The 19,233-nt window shown below is 50.4% G+C and overlaps 2 protein-coding genes across 7 annotated transcripts; one reads left to right on the forward strand and one right to left on the reverse strand.

Moving 5' to 3' along the window:
• The first annotated feature begins 2,692 nt into the window (after positions 1-2,692).
• On the forward strand, positions 2,693-8,287 carry ilkap (integrin-linked kinase-associated serine/threonine phosphatase). 4 transcript variants are annotated; one of them, XM_080460305.1, is made up of 10 exons: positions 2,693-3,000; positions 5,632-5,756; positions 5,951-6,062; positions 6,159-6,265; positions 6,965-7,058; positions 7,135-7,222; positions 7,384-7,511; positions 7,762-7,881; positions 7,940-8,021; positions 8,120-8,287. In XM_080460305.1, exons 2-10 carry the CDS (start codon positions 5,696-5,698, stop codon positions 8,240-8,242), a joined length of 915 nt encoding a protein of 304 aa, XP_080316431.1. In that variant the 5' UTR covers positions 2,693-3,000; positions 5,632-5,695; the 3' UTR covers positions 8,243-8,287. The 4 variants fall into 4 exon arrangements, with proteins under 4 accessions (XP_080316431.1, XP_080316428.1, XP_080316429.1 ...); XM_080460302.1 differs by having other exon boundaries at positions 2,717-3,000; positions 5,632-5,916; XM_080460303.1 differs by having other exon boundaries at positions 2,717-3,000; positions 5,632-5,769.
• A 61-nt stretch (positions 8,288-8,348) lies between these two features.
• Positions 8,349-19,228, reverse strand: iws1 (interacts with SUPT6H, CTD assembly factor 1). 3 transcript variants are annotated; one of them, XM_080460308.1, is made up of 17 exons: positions 19,100-19,228; positions 15,662-15,744; positions 14,830-15,574; positions 14,518-14,571; positions 14,184-14,391; positions 13,886-13,943; positions 13,645-13,754; positions 13,409-13,559; positions 13,236-13,318; positions 12,092-12,221; positions 11,884-12,001; positions 11,653-11,764; positions 10,570-10,626; positions 10,227-10,283; positions 10,036-10,147; positions 9,012-9,159; positions 8,349-8,733 (listed from the first exon to the last, which is right to left on the reverse strand). In XM_080460308.1, exons 1-16 carry the CDS (start codon positions 19,140-19,142, stop codon positions 9,034-9,036), a joined length of 2,247 nt encoding a protein of 748 aa, XP_080316434.1. In that variant the 5' UTR covers positions 19,143-19,228; the 3' UTR covers positions 8,349-8,733; positions 9,012-9,033. The 3 variants fall into 3 exon arrangements, with proteins under 3 accessions (XP_080316434.1, XP_080316433.1, XP_080316435.1); XM_080460307.1 differs by lacking the exon at positions 9,012-9,159; XM_080460309.1 differs by lacking the exons at positions 9,012-9,159; positions 10,570-10,626.
• Between the last annotated feature and the right edge of the window lie 5 nt (positions 19,229-19,233).

A 19,233-nucleotide genomic window follows, 5' to 3' on the forward strand; every position in this document is an offset into this window, starting at 1 on the left:
TTACTACTGTGGTATTACTACTGTAGCGTTACTATTGCAGCGTCACTACTGTAGCATTACTATTGTAGCGTTACTACTGTAGCGTTACTATTGTAGCGTTACTACTGTAGCTTTACTATTGTAGCGTTACTATTGCAGCGTTACTACTGTAGCATTACTACTGTAGCGTTACTACTGTAGCATTACTATTGTAGCATTACTACTGTAGCATTACTACTGTAGCATTACTATTGTAGCGTTACTACTGTAGCATTACTACTGTAGCATTACTACTGTAGCATTACTACTGTAGCGTCCAGCAGGACGACTTTATTATTAAACAGAACCTGCTGCTCCTCCATTCTCCTTTAAACTGACACAGACACACATCGCATGCAGCCTGCACCCTCACCTGACCCGCCCCCTTCTCCAATCTCAGCCAATCACAGGCCAGCTCGCTCTAACGATGTGTTCAGGTGACACAAAAGAATGGGAACAGACTAACATCACTAAACTACATCATTGCACCAAGAACACAACAGCAGAAATGTTAAACCACGTTTTGTGATTTTCCTCAGTAAAAAGATATATTGGCAGGAAGCCCCGCCCCTTTTTTCAATCAGTCAATTAATGAAAGACTTTATTTATCCCAGGGGGGCAATTAAAAGGTTGCATAGAGCAGGCAGTGCAAATAAATGAATAGATAAATAGATAAACAGTACAAAAACAGACTACAACTACGTACGTAATAAATACCAGTAATAGTAAAAATCTGATTATAAAACCATGAGTCAGATATAAATACAACAAAGAATGAAGGTCAGAGGTTAAACATGTACCAGCAGGAGGTCAAAGGTTAAACATGTACCAGCAGGAGGTCAGAGGTTAAATATGTACCAGCAGGAGGTCAGAGGTTAAACATGTACCAGCAGGAGGTCAGAGGTTAAACATGTACCAGCAGGAGGTCAAAGGTTAAACATGTACCAGCAGGAGGTCAGAGGTTAAACATGTACCAGCAGGAGGTCAGAGGTTAAACTTGTACCAGCAGGAGGTCAAAGGTTAAACGTGTACCAGCAGGAGGTCAGAGGTTAAACATGTACCAGCAGGAGGTCAGAGGTTAAACTTGTACCAGCAGGAGGTCAAAGGTTAAACGTGTACCAGCAGGAGGTCAAAGGTTAAACATGTACCAGCAGGAGGTCAGAGGTTAAACGTGTACCAGCAGGAGGTCAGAATTTAAACTTGTACCAGCAGGAGGTCAGAGGTTAAACTTGTACCAGCAGGAGGTCAGGCAGGGATCAGCAGTGAGTTTTTGGTAAAACCAGTTGTAATGTTCATGTAGAGATCAGAGGGGGTGTTGTCGGCAGCTGCTGAAAGTAACTAAAACGTTACTTGTAATCTAACTTAGTTACTTTTAAATACAAGTAATGAGTAAAGTGCTGTTAGAACCCGGCCTTAAGCCCTCTGGTTCCTCCGGGTCCTTTGATCCTATACATGATATGTTCTACCATTTATGTATCAATGGAAGTAAAGAGCCACATGGAAGACCTGAAGGTCTCAGCAGGAGGACCAGCAGAGAGTCCAATCTCCCTGGTTCGACATTGTTCTTCTGGGCGGGGCCACACCCCCACAACAGGTTGGGCTTCAGCACCATTGGTCAGTTTGGTCAGTGGCGTCTGTTGCCAACGTGAGTCATGAAAGCTGTATGTTGTTATCTGGAGTAGCTGAGTTCTAATCTGTTGTTCTACCATCATAGGTCAGGCTGAGAGCAGAACAACCTGGTCCTGGAATGAACAGTCAGAATGAACAGTCAGAATGAACAGTCAGAATGAACTGTTAGAATGAACAGTCACAATGAACAGTCACAATGAACAGTCAGAATGAACAGTCAGAATGAACTGTTAGAATGAACAGTCACAATGAACAGTCACAATGAACAGTCACAATGAACAGTCACAATGAACAGTCACAATGAAAAGTCACAATGAACTGTTAGAATGAACAGTCAGAATGAACAGTCAGAATGAACAGTCAGAATGAACAGTCACAATGAACTGTTAGAATGAACAGTCACAATGAACAGTCACAATGAACAGTCACAATGAACAGTCAGAATGAACTGTTAGAATGAACAGTCACAATGAACAGTCACAATGAACAGTCACAATGAACAGTCACAATGAAAAGTCACAATGAACTGTTAGAATGAACAGTCAGAATGAACAGTCAGAATGAACAGTCAGAATGAACAGTCACAATGAACTGTTAGAATGAACAGTCAGAATGAACAGTCACAATGAACAGTCACAATGAACAGTCAGAATGAACTGTTAGAATGAACCGTCAGAATGAACAGTCAGAATGAACAGTCACAATGAACAGTCACAATGAACAGTCAGAATGAACAGTCACACTGAACAGTCACAATGAACAGTCAGAATGAACTGTTAGAATGAACAGTCAGAATGAACAGTCAGATTTTCAGTTTCTAAGCATAAACATAAACCGTGATCACAGTATTGCTAATGTAATATCCTTCAGTAACTAATTTATTTTTAAAAGATTAACTAGTAATCAGTAATCTGACTACTTTTTCAAGGTAACTGTGGCAACACTGATCGTTGAGGTGTAATAACAGAGGTAATATATGTGTTTACGTGTGAAGCACGTTGAATAAGCTTCGGCGTAATTACAGGGACTGACCAGTGGGGGCAGTGACGTCAGCAGCTGCTGTTCAACCGCCGAAGAGGAGAAGAAGTGGAGCATTTGTGATGCTAGCTGTAGCTTAGCTTCTCCCAGTCAAACTTTACCCTTTTCGCTCACAAGGTGAATAAAAGTCTTGGTTTTTTTTTTATTGAGGCTTTTTGAGACGTTTTCAGCGTTTCAGTCCGTCTGACCGAGCCCCGGCAGCTTGTTCCGTGTGACAGTTTACGGTCCGTCTGAAGCTTCGTTAGCTCGGAGGCTAACTGCTGCGACGCGGGATGGATCTGTTCGGGGACCTGCCGGAACCGGGCCACAGCTCCGGTGAGTGGGCCAGGGGTTAACCGGGCCGGAGGTCCAGTTAGTGGGGGGGGGAACTGGGCCAGAGCTCCATGAAATACACTAACAAGACCAGAAAGTACATTTTCTGACAAACTTGGTCACATCTAAGTGAGATTTGAGGATAAATCACAATAATGTCACAACTTTTACTGATAAACACAAAAGAAATCACCAATAAATGTAATAATAAAAGACAAGAAAACTCATCAGAACTCTCGCCACTCTACAAAGAGTCTATGGGTACGTCCGAAAAGTCTCCTTATCTATCGACTTTACCTTCACCCCGTGACGTCATCCACGGGGTGAAGGAAAGGTGTTAGGAGGCTTCCTAAAGGAGTTAGTAAAGGAGTTAGGAGGCTTCCTAAAGGAGTTAGTAAAGGAGTTAGGAGGCTTCCTAAAGGAATTAGTGAAAGGTGTTAGGAGGCTTCCTATAGGAGTTAGTAAAGGTGTTAAGAGGCTTCCTAAAGGAGTTAGTAAAGGAGATCACGGTGGTGAGGCAGTCAGACTTTCACTGAGTGACATCATAATAAAGCGACGGCGGCTCTAGTTAGTGACGTCTGCCATGGTGGGGAAAGAACTACAAGTTTCTGAAAATGAACTACAAAAAGTTCATCTGGGTTCTAGATGATTTCAAGTGGTTCTAGGCAGATTATTGCTTTGGTAACTTACATGATCTCCTTTTTCAGTCATCCTGAGTTTCCCTGAACGCTCCGGTGAGCGGGTTCCTTTAAATGTTGTCGCCGCAAGGAATTGTGGGGGAACATGAGCTGGTCTCCTTTGGTAAAGGAAGCATCAGTGGTTCCTAGGCTAAAGGAGGTTCTAAAGGAAGGATCAGTGGTTCCTAGGCTAAAGGAGGTTCTAAAGGAAGCATCAGTGGTTCCTAGGCTAAAGGAGGTTCTAAAGGAAGGATCAGTGGTTCCTAGGCTAAAGGAGGTTCTAAAGGAAGCATCAGTGGTTCCTAGGCTAAAGGAGGTTCTAAAGGAAGCATCAGTGGTTCCTAGGCTAAAGGAGGTTCTAAAGGAAGGATCAGTGGTTCCTAGGCTAAAGGAGGTTCTAAAGGAGCATCAGTGGTTCCTAGGCTAAAGGAAGTTCTAAAGGAGCATCAGTGGTTCCTAGGCTAAAGGAGGTTCTAAAGGAAGGATCAGTGGTTCCTAGGCTAAAGGAGGTTCTAAAGGAAGGATCAGTGGTTCCTAGGCTAAAGGAGGTTCTAAAGGAGCATCAGTGGTTCCTAGGCTAAAGGAGGTTCTAAAGGAAGGATCAGTGGTTCCTAGGCTAAAGGAGGTTCTAAAGGAGCATCAGTGGTTCCTAGGCTAAAGGAGGTTCTAAAGGAAGGATCAGTGGTTCCTAGGCTAAAGGAGGTTCTAAAGGAAGCATCAGTGGTTCCTAGGCTAAAGGAGGTTCTAAAGGAAGCATCAGTGGTTCCTAGGCTAAAGGAGGTTCTAAAGGAAGGATCAGTGGTTCCTAGGCTAAAGGAGGTTCTAAAGGAGCATCAGTGGTTCCTAGGCTAAAGGAAGTTCTAAAGGAGCATCAGTGGTTCCTAGGCTAAAGGAGGTTCTAAAGGAAGGATCAGTGGTTCCTAGGCTAAAGGAGGTTCTAAAGGAAGGATCAGTGGTTCCTAGGCTAAAGGAGGTTCTAAAGGAGCATCAGTGGTTCCTAGGCTAAAGGAGGTTCTAAAGGAAGGATCAGTGGTTCCTAGGCTAAAGGAGGTTCTAAAGGAGCATCAGTGGTTCCTAGGCTAAAGGAGGTTCTAAAGCACACGTGTCGAACTCCAGGCCTCGAGGGCCGCAGCCCTGCACGTTCTCCATGTCTCCCAGCTTCAACACAGCTGATTGCAATGAGCAGCTCGTTCTCTGGCTTTGTGCTGAATGTGGTGATGAACCATCAGGACATTCAGGGGAGGGAGACATTGAAAACGTGCAGGGCTGCGGCCCACGAGGATCTGAGTTTGACACCCCTGGTCTAAAGGAAGGATCAGTGGTTCCTAGGCTAAAGGAGGTTCTAAAGGAAGCATCAGTGGTTCCTAGGCTAAAGGAGGTTCTAAAGGAAGGATCAGTGGTTCCTAGGCTAAAGGAGGTTCTAAAGGAAGCATCAGTGGTTCCTAGGCTAAAGGAGGTTCTAAAGGAAGGATCAGTGGTTCCTAGGCTAAAGGAGGTTCTAAAGGAAGGATCAGTGGTTCCTAAGCTAAAGGAGGTTCTAAAGGAAGGATCAGTGGTTCCTAAGCTAAAGGAGGTTCTAAAGGAAGGATCAGTGGTTCCTAGGCTAAAGGAGGTTCTAAAGGAAGGATCAGTGGTTCCTAAGCTAAAGGAGGTTCTAAAGGAAGCATCAGTGGTTCCTAGGCTAAAGGAGGTTCTAAAGGAAGCATCAGTGGTTCCTAGGCTAAAGGAGGTTCTAAAGGAAGGATCAGTGGTTCCTAGGCTAAAGGAGGTTCTAAAGGAAGGATCAGTGGTTCCTAAGCTAAAGGAGGTTCTAAAGGAAGGATCAGTGGTTCCTAGGCTAAAGGAAGTTCTAAAGGAAGCATCAGTGGTTCCTAGGCTAAAGGAGGTTCTAAAGGAAGGATCAGTGGTTCAGACGTTTGACTGAGTTCTCCCTCTGATTGACTCTGGACTTTCTCAGGTTCACTGCCAGACGGCAAAACGCCTTCCACCAAAGAAGAAGAAGAGAGGAGGACCAAACGGAGATGGGAGGAAGAGGAGGAAGAGGAGGAGGAGGAGGAGGAGCAGCGCGGGAAGACGAAGAAAGTTTGTAAACAAGGTTTTCAACTGTTTACCCCCAATGTTTGTCTGCTTCTCTCCTCCAATCAGATGCAGCGTGAGCAGCGAGGAGGCCGGCTCTCACTCTGTGTGTGTGTGTGTGTGTGTGTGTGTGTGTGTGTGTGTGTGTGTGTGTGTGTGTGTGTGTGTGTGTGTGTGTGTGTGTGTGTGTGTGTGTGCAGGTCCCCCCATGTTCAGAGGGTACGTGGCGGCGAGGCGTGGCGAGCGAGAGGAGATGCAGGACGCTCATGTGCTGCTGCCTGACCTCAGTGTGACCTCACTACCTCCACATGTGTACGACTACTGTTTGTAACACACACACACACACACACACACACACACACACACACACACACAGATCCCTGAGGGACACCACTGTTTATGTCGCAGGTGTCGCGTGTCGTACTTCGCCGTGTTTGACGGACATGGCGGCTCTCGAGCTTCACGATTCGCTGCTGAACATCTGCACCACGTTCTGGCCAAGAAGTTCCCCAGCGGTGAGTCTGAACCGGCTGGTTACTGAAGAACAATACTCCAGTTACTAGTTACTCTTTTAACAAGTAGTGAATTTACTTGAGTAGTAACAATTTAACTTTATTTCTAGAGCTCCAAATACAGCAGTTCTTTGTTCTAGTTCCATTAGCTTAGCTGCTAGCACTGTGTGGGTCTGGTGTCAGTTCATGTGAAGTTACATCAGTTACAGGAGGAAGATGCTCTATAATCTGAGATTAGAGGAGGAAGATGCACCATAATCTGATGTTAGAAGGAAGATGCGCCATAATCTGATGTTAGTGGAGGAATATACTCCACAATCTGATGTTAGAAGGAAGATGCTCTATAATCAGGATGTTAGTGGAGGAAGATGCTCTATAATCTGATGTTACAGAAGGGAGATGCTGTATAATCTGATGTTACAGGAGGGAGACGCTGTATAATCTGATGTTACAGGAGGAGGATGTTCTATAATCTGACGTTACAGGAGGAAGATGAGCTATAATCTGATGTTGCAGGAGGAAGATGTTCTATAATCTGATGTTACAGGAGGAAGATGTTCTATAATCTGACGTTACAGGAGGGAGATGCTGTATAATCTGATGTTGCAGAAGGAAGATGAGCTATAATCTGATGTTGCAGGAGGAAGATGAGCTATAATCTGATGTTGCAGGAGGAAGATGAGCTATAATCTGATGTTGCAGGAGATGGTGAGAACCTCGAGAAGCTGATCAGGAAGTGTTTGGTCGACACCTTCAGACAGACGGACGAAGACTTCCTGAGGAAAGCTTCCAGTCAGTAAGTTCCCATGATGCACTGGGAGGGGGCGGGGCCTCGGCGTGGAGCTACTCTGAAGCCCGCTGTGTCCAAACAGGAAGCCGGCATGGAAGGACGGGTCCACCGCCACCTGCGTGCTGCTGGTGGACGACGTGGCGTACGTGGCGAACCTGGGAGACAGCAGGGTGAGAGGATGCCACCATGACGGGCTTCAGTGTGTGTGTGTGTGTCACTGAGTGTGTGGGTGTGTCACTGAGTGTGTGTGTGTGTCACTGAGTGTGTGTGTGTGTCACTGAGTGTGTGTGTGTGTGTGTGTGTGTGTGTGTGTGTGTGTGTGTGTGTTCAGGCCGTGCTGTGTAGGATGGAGCAGTGTGACGGTCAGACAAAGTGTGTGACTCTGTCGCTCAGTAAAGAACACAACCCGACCATCTACGAGGAGAGGATGAGGATCCAGAGAGCCGGAGGAACCGTCAGGTCAGGTCTCACTACCTCACCAGCTCACTACTTCACTCTCTCACTCACTACCTCACTCTCTCACTCACTACCTCACTCTCTTGCTCACTACCTCACTCTCTCACTCTCTCACTCACTACCTCACAGGGATTGGTGTTCCTCAAGGATCAACCCTGGGTCCACTTCAATACTCATTTCACACACATACCTGCGTCCAATTGGCTCAGAGGTGTCCTCTGGTCACGTGACTCTGTTTTTGCGTGTCCTGCAGAGATGGGCGTGTCCTCGGCGTCCTGGAAGTGTCTCGTTCCATTGGGGACGGTCAGTACAAACGCTGCGGCGTCATCGCCACGCCCGACCTGAGGAGGTGTCAGCTCTCAGCCAATGACAGGTGATACACGGTGTGTGTGTGTGTGTGTGTGTGTGTGTGTAACGCTCTCTGTCTGCAGGTTCATCCTCCTGGCCTGTGACGGACTCTTCAAAGTCTTCTCAGCTGATGAAGCCGTCCAGTTTGTGCTGGTTGTCCTACAGGTGACACACACACACACACACACACTTTCTCTGACCAATGACGGCTGAGCTCTGGCCAGCAGCTCCATTCTGATTGGTCTTCCTCTCCGTCCCATCAGGAGGAGCAGACGCAGGGTGAGGAGCAGCGGTTTGATTCCGCCTGTCAGCGGCTGGCCAGCGAGGCAGTACGCCGAGGCTGCGCCGACAACGTCACTGTCATCCTGCTTTCTATTGGCTATTGAGCGCACGCATCACTTCCTGTTTTCTAATAAAAGCTCTCTGAGGACTGCGTGTAGTTCACTGACTGGGAATTCTCACACACATGTTGGAAAGACGAGCGAGGCGGGGTGGACTTTCAGCGTTTATTAAGAAAACTTTGTGGTCGCTCCGCGCTGCGTGTTTCCTGTACAGACGCTACGGGAGCTCGCAACGGACAAAAAACAACCAAAAAAACCCCAAAACATTCAAACCACCTGAGGGCTGGCTGCTAACGTAGCCACGAGCTAACAAAATAAATCTGAAGATACGAGCTTGTTTAAACATTTTATAAACAGACTTCCGTAACATCACAACAAGCCCCACCCCCCGTGATGTCACACGTTGCTCCTCAGAGGGGCATCCGGTTCCCCTCCACGCTGATCTTCACGGCGTGGCCCGTCTTCGTCAGGCGGCGGATGTCCGCAAAGCGACGCATCTGCTTGTCCACCCGAGAAATACCCTTCTTGACCGGCCCCTGCAGGAGGAAACAGCAGCTGGTTCAGAGGCTCAAATCTCCCACTGACACTGAACGCATCGCAGTAGCGAGTAAACGCAGTAAAGAAGAGAACCAGTTAATGTTTCTGATGCTTCGCATTCCAAAGTACTTCCAATATTTAGAGCAGTCCCACACACCGCCACAGGGGGCGCACACTGCTGCAGTCCCACACGCCGCCACAGGGGGCGCACACTGCTGCGGTCCCACACGCCGCCACAGGGGGTGCTGGCACACTGCAGGCCATGCAGACCACTTACTGCCCCCTGGTGGCAGCTGCAGCTACAGCGGCATCCTGTTGCCCTCGATGCTGATCTTCACGGCTCCTTGAGGCCGACACAGTTTCCTCTGCTCCGCAAAGCGACGCTTGTGTTTCTCCAGGAGACTCAGAGACTTTTTACCTCCAGTCTGAGGACCAATCACAGCTCAGCTCAGGGGACCAATCACAGCTCAGCTCAGGACACACTCTGTTCTAGTAGTTTAGTTCTGCAGATCTAAAGTTCAGCTCAGATTTAAACTTTAATTCTTTGTAGTTTAGGAAACAGTTTGAGTTCACAGGTTTAATTATCCTCATGTTGAGGTTGAGCTGCGTTCAGGTCCAGAAGGTTCTGGTTCCTCAAAGAGCCTCACTCGCCCTGCTGGAGCCTCACCGGTCCTGCTGGAGCCTCACTCACCCTACTGGAGCCTCACCTACCCTGCTGGAGTCTCACCCGCCCTGCTGGTGCCTCACCGGCCCTGCTGGAGCCTCACTCACCCTGCTGGAGCCTCACTCACCCTGCTGGAGCCTCACCTACCCTGCTGGAGCCTCACTCACCCTGCTGGAGCCTCACCGGCCCTGCTGGAGCCTCACTCACCCTGCTGGAGTCTCACCCACCCTGCTGGAGCCTGACCCACCCTGCTGGAGCCTCACCCGCCCTGCTGGAGCCTCACCGCTCCTGCTGGAGCCTCACTCACCCTACTGGAGCCTCACCCACCCTGCTGGAGCCTCACTCACCCTGCTGGAGCCTGACCCAACCTGCTGGAGCCTCACCCACCCTGCTGGAGCCTGCTGGAGCCTCACCCACCCTGCTGGAGCCTCACCCACCCTGCTGGAGCCTCACCTACCCTGCTGGAGCCTGACCCACCCTGCTGGAGTCTCACCCACCCTGCTGGAGCCTCACTCACCCTGCTGGAGCCTCACCCACCCTGCTGGAGCCTCACCTACCCTGCTGGAGCCTGACCCACCCTGCTGGAGTCTCATCCACCCTGCTGGAGCCTCACCTACCCTGCTGGAGCCTCACTCACCCTGCTGGAGTCTCCCTCCACATTCCACTTGGGTCGGACCACGTAGTCCTTGTTGGAGGGCATCGGGACCCGAGCCCGGGCACAGAAACCAGGATCCCCGGGTCTCAGAGCTCTGTGGGGGGAGGGGGAGGAAGAAGAGATGAGGTTGTGGTTCTCTTCAGGGAGCTTCAGGTGTTGTCAGGTGGACTTACTTTTCTTCTCCAGTGAGCTGCTTCTCCAGGTCTCTGCGGGGCGTCTGACCCCCCGAGCTGCGCACACACACACACACACACACACACGCACGCACGCGCGCACGCGCACACACACGCACACACACGCACACACACGCACACACACGCACACACACGCACACACACACAGTTAGTTTCAGAACGGCAAATGATAGCTGGCCTGTGATTGGCCGATGAGCTCCATGCTGTTATGACATCACAGCAGGTTAGAATCACGGACATGGAGACAGACTCGTGGTGCGTTCAGGTGCAGCAGGTGAGCCCAGCACTGCACACGTTAGTTCAAACAGATGCTGAAGACAACCTGCTGGGTGGACAGAAGACGTCAGGTTCCTCCGTCCTCTCCACCTTCTGAGGCTGACTGAGGAGGAGGAGGAGGAGGTGATGAAGAGGAGGAGGAAGAAAGGCAGGAGAAAGAGGAGGAGGAGGTGATGAAGAGGAGGAGGAAGAGGAGGTGATGAAGAGGTGGAGGAAGAGGAGCAGGAGAAAGATGAGGTGATGAAGAGGAGGAGGAAGAGAGGCAAGAGAAAGAAGAGGAGGAAGAGGAGGTGATGAAGAGGAGGAAGAGAGGCAAGAGAAAGAAGAAGAGGAAGAGGAGGTGGAGGAAGAGAGGCAGGAGAAAGAGGAGGAGGAAGAGGAGGTGATGAAGAGGTGGAGGAAGAGGAGCAGGAGAAATATGAGGAGGTGATGAAGAGAAATAGGAGGGGATGAAGAGGAGGAAGAGGAGCAGGAAGAGAAATAGGAGGTGATGAAGAGGAAGGAAAGCAGTGACAAAAACTCTTCTGAACCTCTCTGATTGGACGACCTGTGGCCGGATCACATGACCAACATTTCTGCAGTTTCAGGCTTGGACATTTGACACACGAGGCTCTGCTGAAGTGACCGCTTCTCAAGCTTCTCAAGCTTCTCAAGCTTCTCAAGCTTCACAAGCTTCTCAAGCTTCTCAAGCTTCTCAAGCTTCACAAGCTTCACAAGCTTCACAAGCTTCACAAGCTTCTCAAGCTTCTCAAGCTTCACAAGCTTCTCAAGCTTCTCAAGCTTCACAAGCTTCTCAAGCTTCTCAAGCTTCACAAGCTTCACAAGCTTCTCAAGCTTCACAAGCTTCTCAAGCTTCTCAAGCTTCACAAGCTTCACAAGCTTCTCAAGCTTCCAGGAGGGTCCACGACGTGAAAAACTGGAATTGGTTCAATCTGAGCTCCATCTCGACACGTTCTACCCATGTGTCCCCCCGTCCTACCCATGTGTCCCCCCCGTTCTACCCATGTGTCCCCCCGTCCTACCCAGGTGTCCCCCCGTCCTACCCATGTGTCCCCCCCGTTCTACCCATGTGTCCCCCCGTCCTACCCAGGTGTCCCCCCGTCCTACCCATGTGTCCCCCCCGTCCTACCTGAGCCGCCGTCTCTGAGGCGTCTGCTGGTCCAGGTCTCTCTGCTGACGCTCCTCCCTCGTCATGCCTTTGTAGTTCGACGTCAAGCCGAAGATCGGCCGCGACCACTCGTCTGGAACACGGAGCACACAACCCTCAACTACTACACAAACGCTGTGTGTGTGTGTGTGTGTGTGTGTGTGTGTGTGTGTGTGTGTGTGTGTGTGTGTGTGTGTGTGTGTGTGTGCTCACTGATGAGCTTGAGGGCCAGGTCCTTGTTGTTCCTGGACTCTTTGGGGTGTTTGTAGAGGAACATGACGGCTCTGCCGATGCCGCTGTGCTTCAGAGTCTCCTGACTGACACTGGGGAGCTGAGGAGGAGCACAGGAGGAGACGCTGTCAGCTGGAGCCTGCACCTCCTCCCCTGGACACCCCACTGTGGACGACAGACCCCCCCTCACCTCCTGTAGGATCCGCAGCAGCTCCTCCCTGATCCGCAGTGCAGGCAGAGATTTGTCAGGCAGCGGGCTGATCCACTCTTTAATGGCCGACATGACGCCGCTGTCGATGAACGTCTCCTTCAGGTCCTGTCTGAGAGACACGAGCAGCAGAGTCAACTCCTCCTCTATAACCTCTGACCTCCTCTATAACCTCTGACCTCCTCCATAACCTCTGACCTCCTCCATAACCTGACCTCCTCTATAACCTGACCTCCTCTATAACCTCTGACCTCCTCCATAACCTCTGACCTCCTCCATAACCTGACCTCCTCTATAACCTGACCTCCTCTATAACCTCTGACCTCCTCCATAACCTCTGACCTCCTCCATAACCTGACCTCCTCCATAACCTCTGACCTCCTCTATAACCTCTGACCTCCTCCATAACCTGACCTCCTCCATAACCTCTGACCTCCTCCATAACCTGACCTCCTCCATAACCTCTGACCTCCTCCATAACCTCTGACCTCCTCCATAACCTGACCTCCTCCATAACCTCTGACCTCCTCTATAACCTCTGACCTCCTCCATAACCTGACCTCCTCCATAACCTCTGACCTCCTCCATAACCTGACCTCCTCCATAACCTCTGACCTCCTCCATAACCTGACCTCCTCCATAACCTCTGACCTCCTCTATAACCTCTGACCTCCTCCATAACCTGACCTCCTCCATAACCTCTGACCTCCTCCATAACCTCTGACCTCCTCTATAACCTGACCTCCTCTATAACCTCTGACCTCCTCCATAACCTGACCTCCTCCATAACCTCTGACCTCCTCCATAACCTCTGACCTCCTCCATACCCTCTGACCTCCTCTATAACCTCTGACCTCCTCCATAACCTCTGACCTCCTCCATAACCTGACCTCCTCTATAACCTCTGACCTCCTCTATAACCTCTGACCTCCTCCATAACCTGACCTCCTCTATAACCTCTGACCTCCTCCATAACCTCTGACCTCCTCCATAACCTCTGACCTCCTCCATAACCTCTGACCTCCTCTATAACCTCACTGACATTAACACTGGTGTGAATAAAATGTGATTGTTCAGCATTACTGTGACGATTGGATGAGGAATGGACCGGGTGTGTGGTTCTTACTTCTTGAGGTGCATGACAACATGCGGCAGCAGCATCAGCTTCTTCAGTGCCGGTTTCTTCTGACTGTTCAGAGTTCGGTCCTCCTGTCAATCACACACACACACACACACACACACACGTCAAAGGCTGGACCCGGGGTGTTTTATGGCAGCGGGCAGCGGGACGAGGTGCACCTCGGCGGCCTCGTTCATCTTGGTGATCATAGCGCTGACCACGTCGTCAGCGTCGCTGATGAAGGTTCCGCCATCACGGTGTTTCCTCCTGCGGCTGTTCATGGCTTTCCTCCGGGCGAGCATCAGGTCGAAGTCCGACATGAAGCTGGTGCTGATGGGAACAAACCCCACAACAATCGTCAGCAGGGAGACAAGTCAGGGGGTGGAGTCAGGCGAGGGTAACCATGGAAACGCACTCCTGCCCGCCGCGGTCCACGCCTTCATCGGAGTCCGAGTCGTCCTGCAGCTGCTGCTGCTGCCGCTCCTTCGCCTGCCTATCCCCGTCCAGGTCCTCCTGGTTGAAACCCTGCACAGTTCAAACAGGGTCAGTCTCCATGGCAACCAGGGCACGCAGGTACAACCAGAAAAAATACGGTTACACAGAAGAACCTTTAACTGAAGAATATTTTAAAGTTTTGCTCTGAAATGTTAGTTTACCGTGAACTCTTCCTCCTCCTCATCTCCAGACTCCCCAAAGATGTCTGCAATCATTTTCCTACACACACACACACACACACACACACACACACACACACACACACACACACACACACACACACACACACACACACACACACACACACACACACACACACACACACACACACACACACACACACACACACACACACACACACACACACACACACACACACACACACACAGTGTTGTCAGGTGATTTCTGCGGTTGCCGGGACAACGGTTGTCTGGCGTCCCAGGTTTGTGGCTCACTCACTCCTCCTCGTCCCCGGACTCGCTGTCGCTGCCGAACAGCGCCTCTTTGTCCTTCGCTCCGCCGCCGCCTCGCTCCTCCTCCTCGCTGCCGCTGTCGGAGCCCAACTCACGAAGTTTCGCCGCCAGACTTTTGTCCGGACCGCCGGAGCCGTCGTCACTGTCCGAGTCATCGTCATCAGACACAGCACGAGATCGCTTCAACGCTGAGGCTGAGAGACAGAGACAGAGACAGAGACAGAGACAGAGACAGAACTTTCTCAGAAACTCCACCAGCTTCCGACGTCGTACCACCAGAAACTCAACGGGGATAAAAAAAAGCTGCTCCAGATGTTTACCTGGTTCGTCCTCCTCGTCCTCGCTGTCTGACAGGACGGCCTTCTTCCTCTTTACTACACACACACACACACACACACACACACACACACACACACACACACACACACACACACACACACACACACACACACACACACACACACACACACACACACACACACACACACACACACACACACACACACACACACACACACACACACACACACAATAAGACCTTCACTCATATTTGACCAATCAGATGGAATCCCATGCAGTCGAGCCCCGCCCACTTTGTCCCCGGGGTAGTTCGCCAGGTAGTTCGGGTGTACCTGGCTTATTTTTGTCTTCGTCGCTGTCATCTCTCATCTTCTCCTCCTGCTGCTGCTCTCCATCGCTTCCTGTGGCAGCCTTCCTCCCTCGCTCCACCTCCTCCTCCTCACTGTCCGACTGCATCACAGCCTTCCACTTCCCTCCAGCTCCTCCGTCCTGTTTCTCCTCCTCCTCAGAGTCTATCTGCGCCTCCTTCTGTCGGGGGGCATTCTCTGTCTCAGAGTCACTGTCTCTGTTGGTTGCCGCCGGTTTGGCGTGCTGGTTGTCGTCGGAGTCGCTGTCCACGGGCGCCGTGGCACGCTGCTCCTCCTCCATGTCAGAGGCCGGTGCCGGCTCCCGTTTCTGCGGTGACTCCTCCTCCTCCTCGGAGGCGCTGACCCGACGACGCTTCGCCGGTGACCCATCCTCTTCGTCTTCCTCGGAGGCGCTGATCCGACGACGCTTCACTGGAGAGTCGTTGTCGCTGTCGGCGGGCCGCGGGGCCTCAGAGCCCGAGTCGCTCCTGTCGTCGTCATGACGACGACCCTCAGGGGCCTCGGCCTCCGAGTCGCTGTCGGCCACTCGGGCCAGCCGGACAGCATCTTCGTCGTTACTGTCGTTGCCGTGATGACGGCCATCGGGATTCTCGGTCTCTGAGTCACTCCCGTCGTCACCATGACGATGGCCTTTGGGGGCCTCGGTCTCTGAGTCGCTGTCGGCCGCTCGGGTCTGGCGGATGGCGTCCTCGTCATTACTGCCGTCGTCCTGAGAGAGGGAGTAAAAAAACCTTTACTCACTTTAATTTTCAATCTTCTGTGAAACACACACAGACAGGAAGTGATGCGCCCTAACCTCAGACAGACGCCCCTCGCTCCTGACCTCCTCGCCGTCTGACCCCTGGTGTTCATCCATGACCGGCGTGCCGCCGCCGTCGTCTGCGGGACAGAAAACACTTCAGTTGAGACGATGGAGCTGATGGATTGAAGCCTGGCGGGCCGATCTGGCCTGATGGTCCACAGTCCTGGTTTAACACACAGACCTGGGCATGCGGCCCTTTGGTTGACTCTGACCGGTCCGCGTAAGATTCATAAGAAATTACAAAATAAATGTATTTTCGTATTTTACCTCATGCGTGGATTGAATGTGCATTGCTTTTATTTTGAAGTTGTGTTTTTTTTACATCGCGCATTGATACGTAAGTGAACGTGTTACTGAATTGACGTTGTCTTAAGCAGGGGACAGGTGTCAAGACGTACTTCAACCCCAAAATGTCGAGTAAAAAAAAGAAAGGTAGATACTGAATGCAGGGTTTTCAAGAAGACATGGACAGCTCGGTGTTTATTTGCTGAAGTCAGAGGTGAAGCGGTGTGTTTGCAGGGACCAGATTGCCGTGTTCAAGGATTACAATCTGAGTCGACATCACAAGACAAAACATTCAGAGAAACATAAAAACTTGAATGATGCTGAAATGGCGCGGATATCGGAGGATTTGGAAGCTAAGCTACAAAAGCAACAAGGTTTTTTTTTTACCAAACTTCACACATCCAGGGACGCAGCAACCAGGACCAGCTTTGTAACATCCCACAACATCACTACAAACCGTAAGCCATTCTCAGAGGGAGGGTTTGTGAAGAGTGTTGCTGGACTCTGCAGCACTAATATGTCCTGGAAAAACAAGAAGCTTTTGACTAAGTCCTGCTGTCCAGGTCGACCGTGACCAGAAGGATCGAGGACATTCCAGGAAATTTGGAGCTTCAGCTGCAACGTGAAGTGGCAACTTTTCACTTTTCTCCTCGGCTTTGGACGAGAGCCACGATGTCCAACACACAGCTCAGTTACTTGTATTCGCCGCTCACTAACACCAGAGTCAGAGCCGCTCACTAACACCAGAGTCAGAGCCGCTCACTAACACCAGAGTCAGAGCCGCTCACTAACACCAGAGTGAGCGCCGCTCACAGTGACGTCTTTGGTAAAGGAAACATTCTCCAGCCTGGAAAACTGCTCCAGCTCATTTTTAATTATTGATGTATTGATTGTTGTGACAGGCCGATTCATGACGAAGTTAGTTTCTTTCAAGCCAACTGGAGAGCAACAATCTCACTCACATGCAAACCCTGAAAGAAGTCACACCATCAGATGATCACCTCCGCAGGTACTCAGCTATGTTAGGAGCACTGCATGGTGACTTCTCAAGGTGATTTGAAGATCTCAGAACAATGGAGAGTGACATGCACTTGATTTCCTCTCCTGCAGTGTGGACGATGCACCTCGTGATGTCCAGCTGGAACTCACTGACCTGCAGTCTGATGCCATACTGGCAGAGCACTTTAAGTCACAACCACTGCTGGAATTCTCCTCTTCTCATAAGCAAGAGAAGTTTCCAAACACGAAGAGACATGCTCAGAAGAGGTTGGTTCTCTTTGGCTCTACCTACATATGTGAACAAACCTTCTCAGTGGTGAAGTTTAACAAGTCCAGGTACAGATCCTCTCTCACTGATGATCCTCTGTCAGCTGCGCTTCACTTCTCCACCTCAGACATTCAAGCTGACCCTGATTCTCTTGTTAAAGACCAACAGAGACTACATTTCTGCTACTGACCAAGAAGAAAGAACTGAAAAAACACAGAATGAGTGTGAATGTGATTACACTACAAATGTAGGCATCAATCCATCTTACTGAATGTGCCTGAAAATGGTCACTAATATAATGAATCAAAAACTGTACAAGTGTTGACATTTCGTTGACCCTAGTTTTGGAAAATTTTATTGAATAAATGGCATTTTTTTCCAGACACAACCTCTCTTTTCATTGCTCAATTGTAACATATACTCTCACCAGGCTGATAAACTTCTCAAAACTGCAGTCAAAATCTGCAGTACGGGGGCTCCCCAGGGACGGTCCTGGCTCCCTTCCTCTTCACCCTCTACACTGCAGACTTCTCCCACAACACATCCACCTGTCACCTGCACAAGTTCTCTGATGACTCCGCCATCGTCGGCCTCATCACCAACGACGACGAGGCGGAGTACAGAGAACTCAACCTGGACTTTGTGGACTGGTGCCAGCGGAACCACCTCCTGATCAATGCGGGTAAAACCAAAGAGCTGGTGGTGGACTTCCTCAGGCGGAGACCCACTCCCCCCACACCGGTGAACATCCAGGGAAAGGACATTGAGATAGTGGACTCTTATAAGTACCTGGGTGTTCACCTGAACAATAAACTGGACTGGTCCAACACCACCCAAGCTCTCTACAAGAAGGGCCAGAGCAGACTCCATCTGCTGCGGAGACTCAGGTCCTTTGGACTGCAGGGGGCGCTCCTGAGGACCTTTGATGACTCAGTGGTAGCATCAGCCATCTTCTATGGAGTGGTCTGCTGGAGCAGCAGCACTCCGGCTGCAGACAGGAACCAACTGAACCAACTGGTGAGGAAGGCCAGCTCTGTCCTGGGCTGCCCCCTGGACCCTGTGGAGGTGGTGGGAGACAGGAGGATGCTGAAGAAGCTTTCATCCCTGATGGAGACCGTCTCCCACCCCCTACATGGTACCGTCACATCACTGGGCAGCTCCGTCAGTGACAGGCTTCTCCACCCGCGGTGTCTGAAGGAGAGCCTCCGCCGGTCCTTCCTCCCTGCTGCAGTCAGACTCTTCAACCAATTTTTATTATATTGTATTTTTATCTGCTTTTTTTAGTTCCTGCTATGTGTGCTTCTTTCTCTTTACTATCCTGTTGTACCACTGCACATTTCTCCACATGTGAGATAAATAAAGGAGATCTTATCTTATCAAAACGATGCTACTTACTGCTTTATATAAAGAAACACAATCATGCAGACTTTAGTTCAGCCTTGTGATCCAGCCCCCCACAATATTTTCTTGCTCTCATGTGGCCCCATGTAAAAAATTATTGCCCACTCCTGTTCTAACAGGTGTTACAGTGACACACACACACACACACACACACACACACACACACACACACACACACACACACACACACACACACACACACACACACACACACACACACACACTTACAGGTGGCTAAACATTAGTAATATTAGTTATATCGATGTGAGTCGAGCTGATCTGTCCGCTGTTCGTGAAGCTAAAAGCGGTCATATTTCCAGGAAACTCCCGCTGCTGCCGCGGACCCAGAAACCCCCCGAAGCTCACCAGTCCAGGTGGGTCAGCGGGTTAAAGGTCAACAGGTTAAAGGTTAACGACCCATCGGCTGCTCATAACCAGGTAACTAGTGGTGAGTTAGCGGAAACAAAGCGGGGAATTACCGGAGCGGCTCCCGGACATTAAGTCGTCCTCCACACCGTTCATGAGTCCCCCGAAGCGGCTTCTGGTTCCGGCCTGGAGGCGGAGACGGTGAGCGGACGGTTCTCGGTGCTCTGCGGCTCAGAAAGGAGCTTTA

This window comes from Lipophrys pholis (assembly GCF_963383615.2).
Source record: "Lipophrys pholis genome assembly, chromosome: 3".
In the NCBI taxonomy this organism is placed as follows: Eukaryota; Metazoa; Chordata; class Actinopteri; order Blenniiformes; family Blenniidae; genus Lipophrys; species Lipophrys pholis.

Bases quoted from the DNA above. Each gene is read 5' to 3' on its own strand.
- ilkap (XM_080460302.1), top strand. From the start codon at position 2,958: ATGGATCTGTTCGGGGACCTGCCGGAACCGGGCCACAGCTCCG. The intron at 7,512-7,761 runs GTCAGGTCTCAC...CGTGTCCTGCAG, and splicing joins AGAGCCGGAGGAACCGTCAG to AGATGGGCGTGTCCTCGGCG. The intron at 8,022-8,119 runs GTGACACACACA...CCGTCCCATCAG, and splicing joins TTGTGCTGGTTGTCCTACAG to GAGGAGCAGACGCAGGGTGA.
- iws1 (XM_080460307.1), bottom strand. From the start codon at position 19,142: ATGAACGGTGTGGAGGACGACTTAATGTCCGGGAGCCGCTCCG. The intron at 10,148-10,226 runs GTAAGTCCACCT...CTCCCCCCACAG, and splicing joins CAGCTCACTGGAGAAGAAAA to AGCTCTGAGACCCGGGGATC. The intron at 8,734-10,035 runs GTGAGTGAGGCT...TTCCTCCTGCAG, and splicing joins TGGAGGGAGACTCCAGCAGG to GGGCCGGTCAAGAAGGGTAT.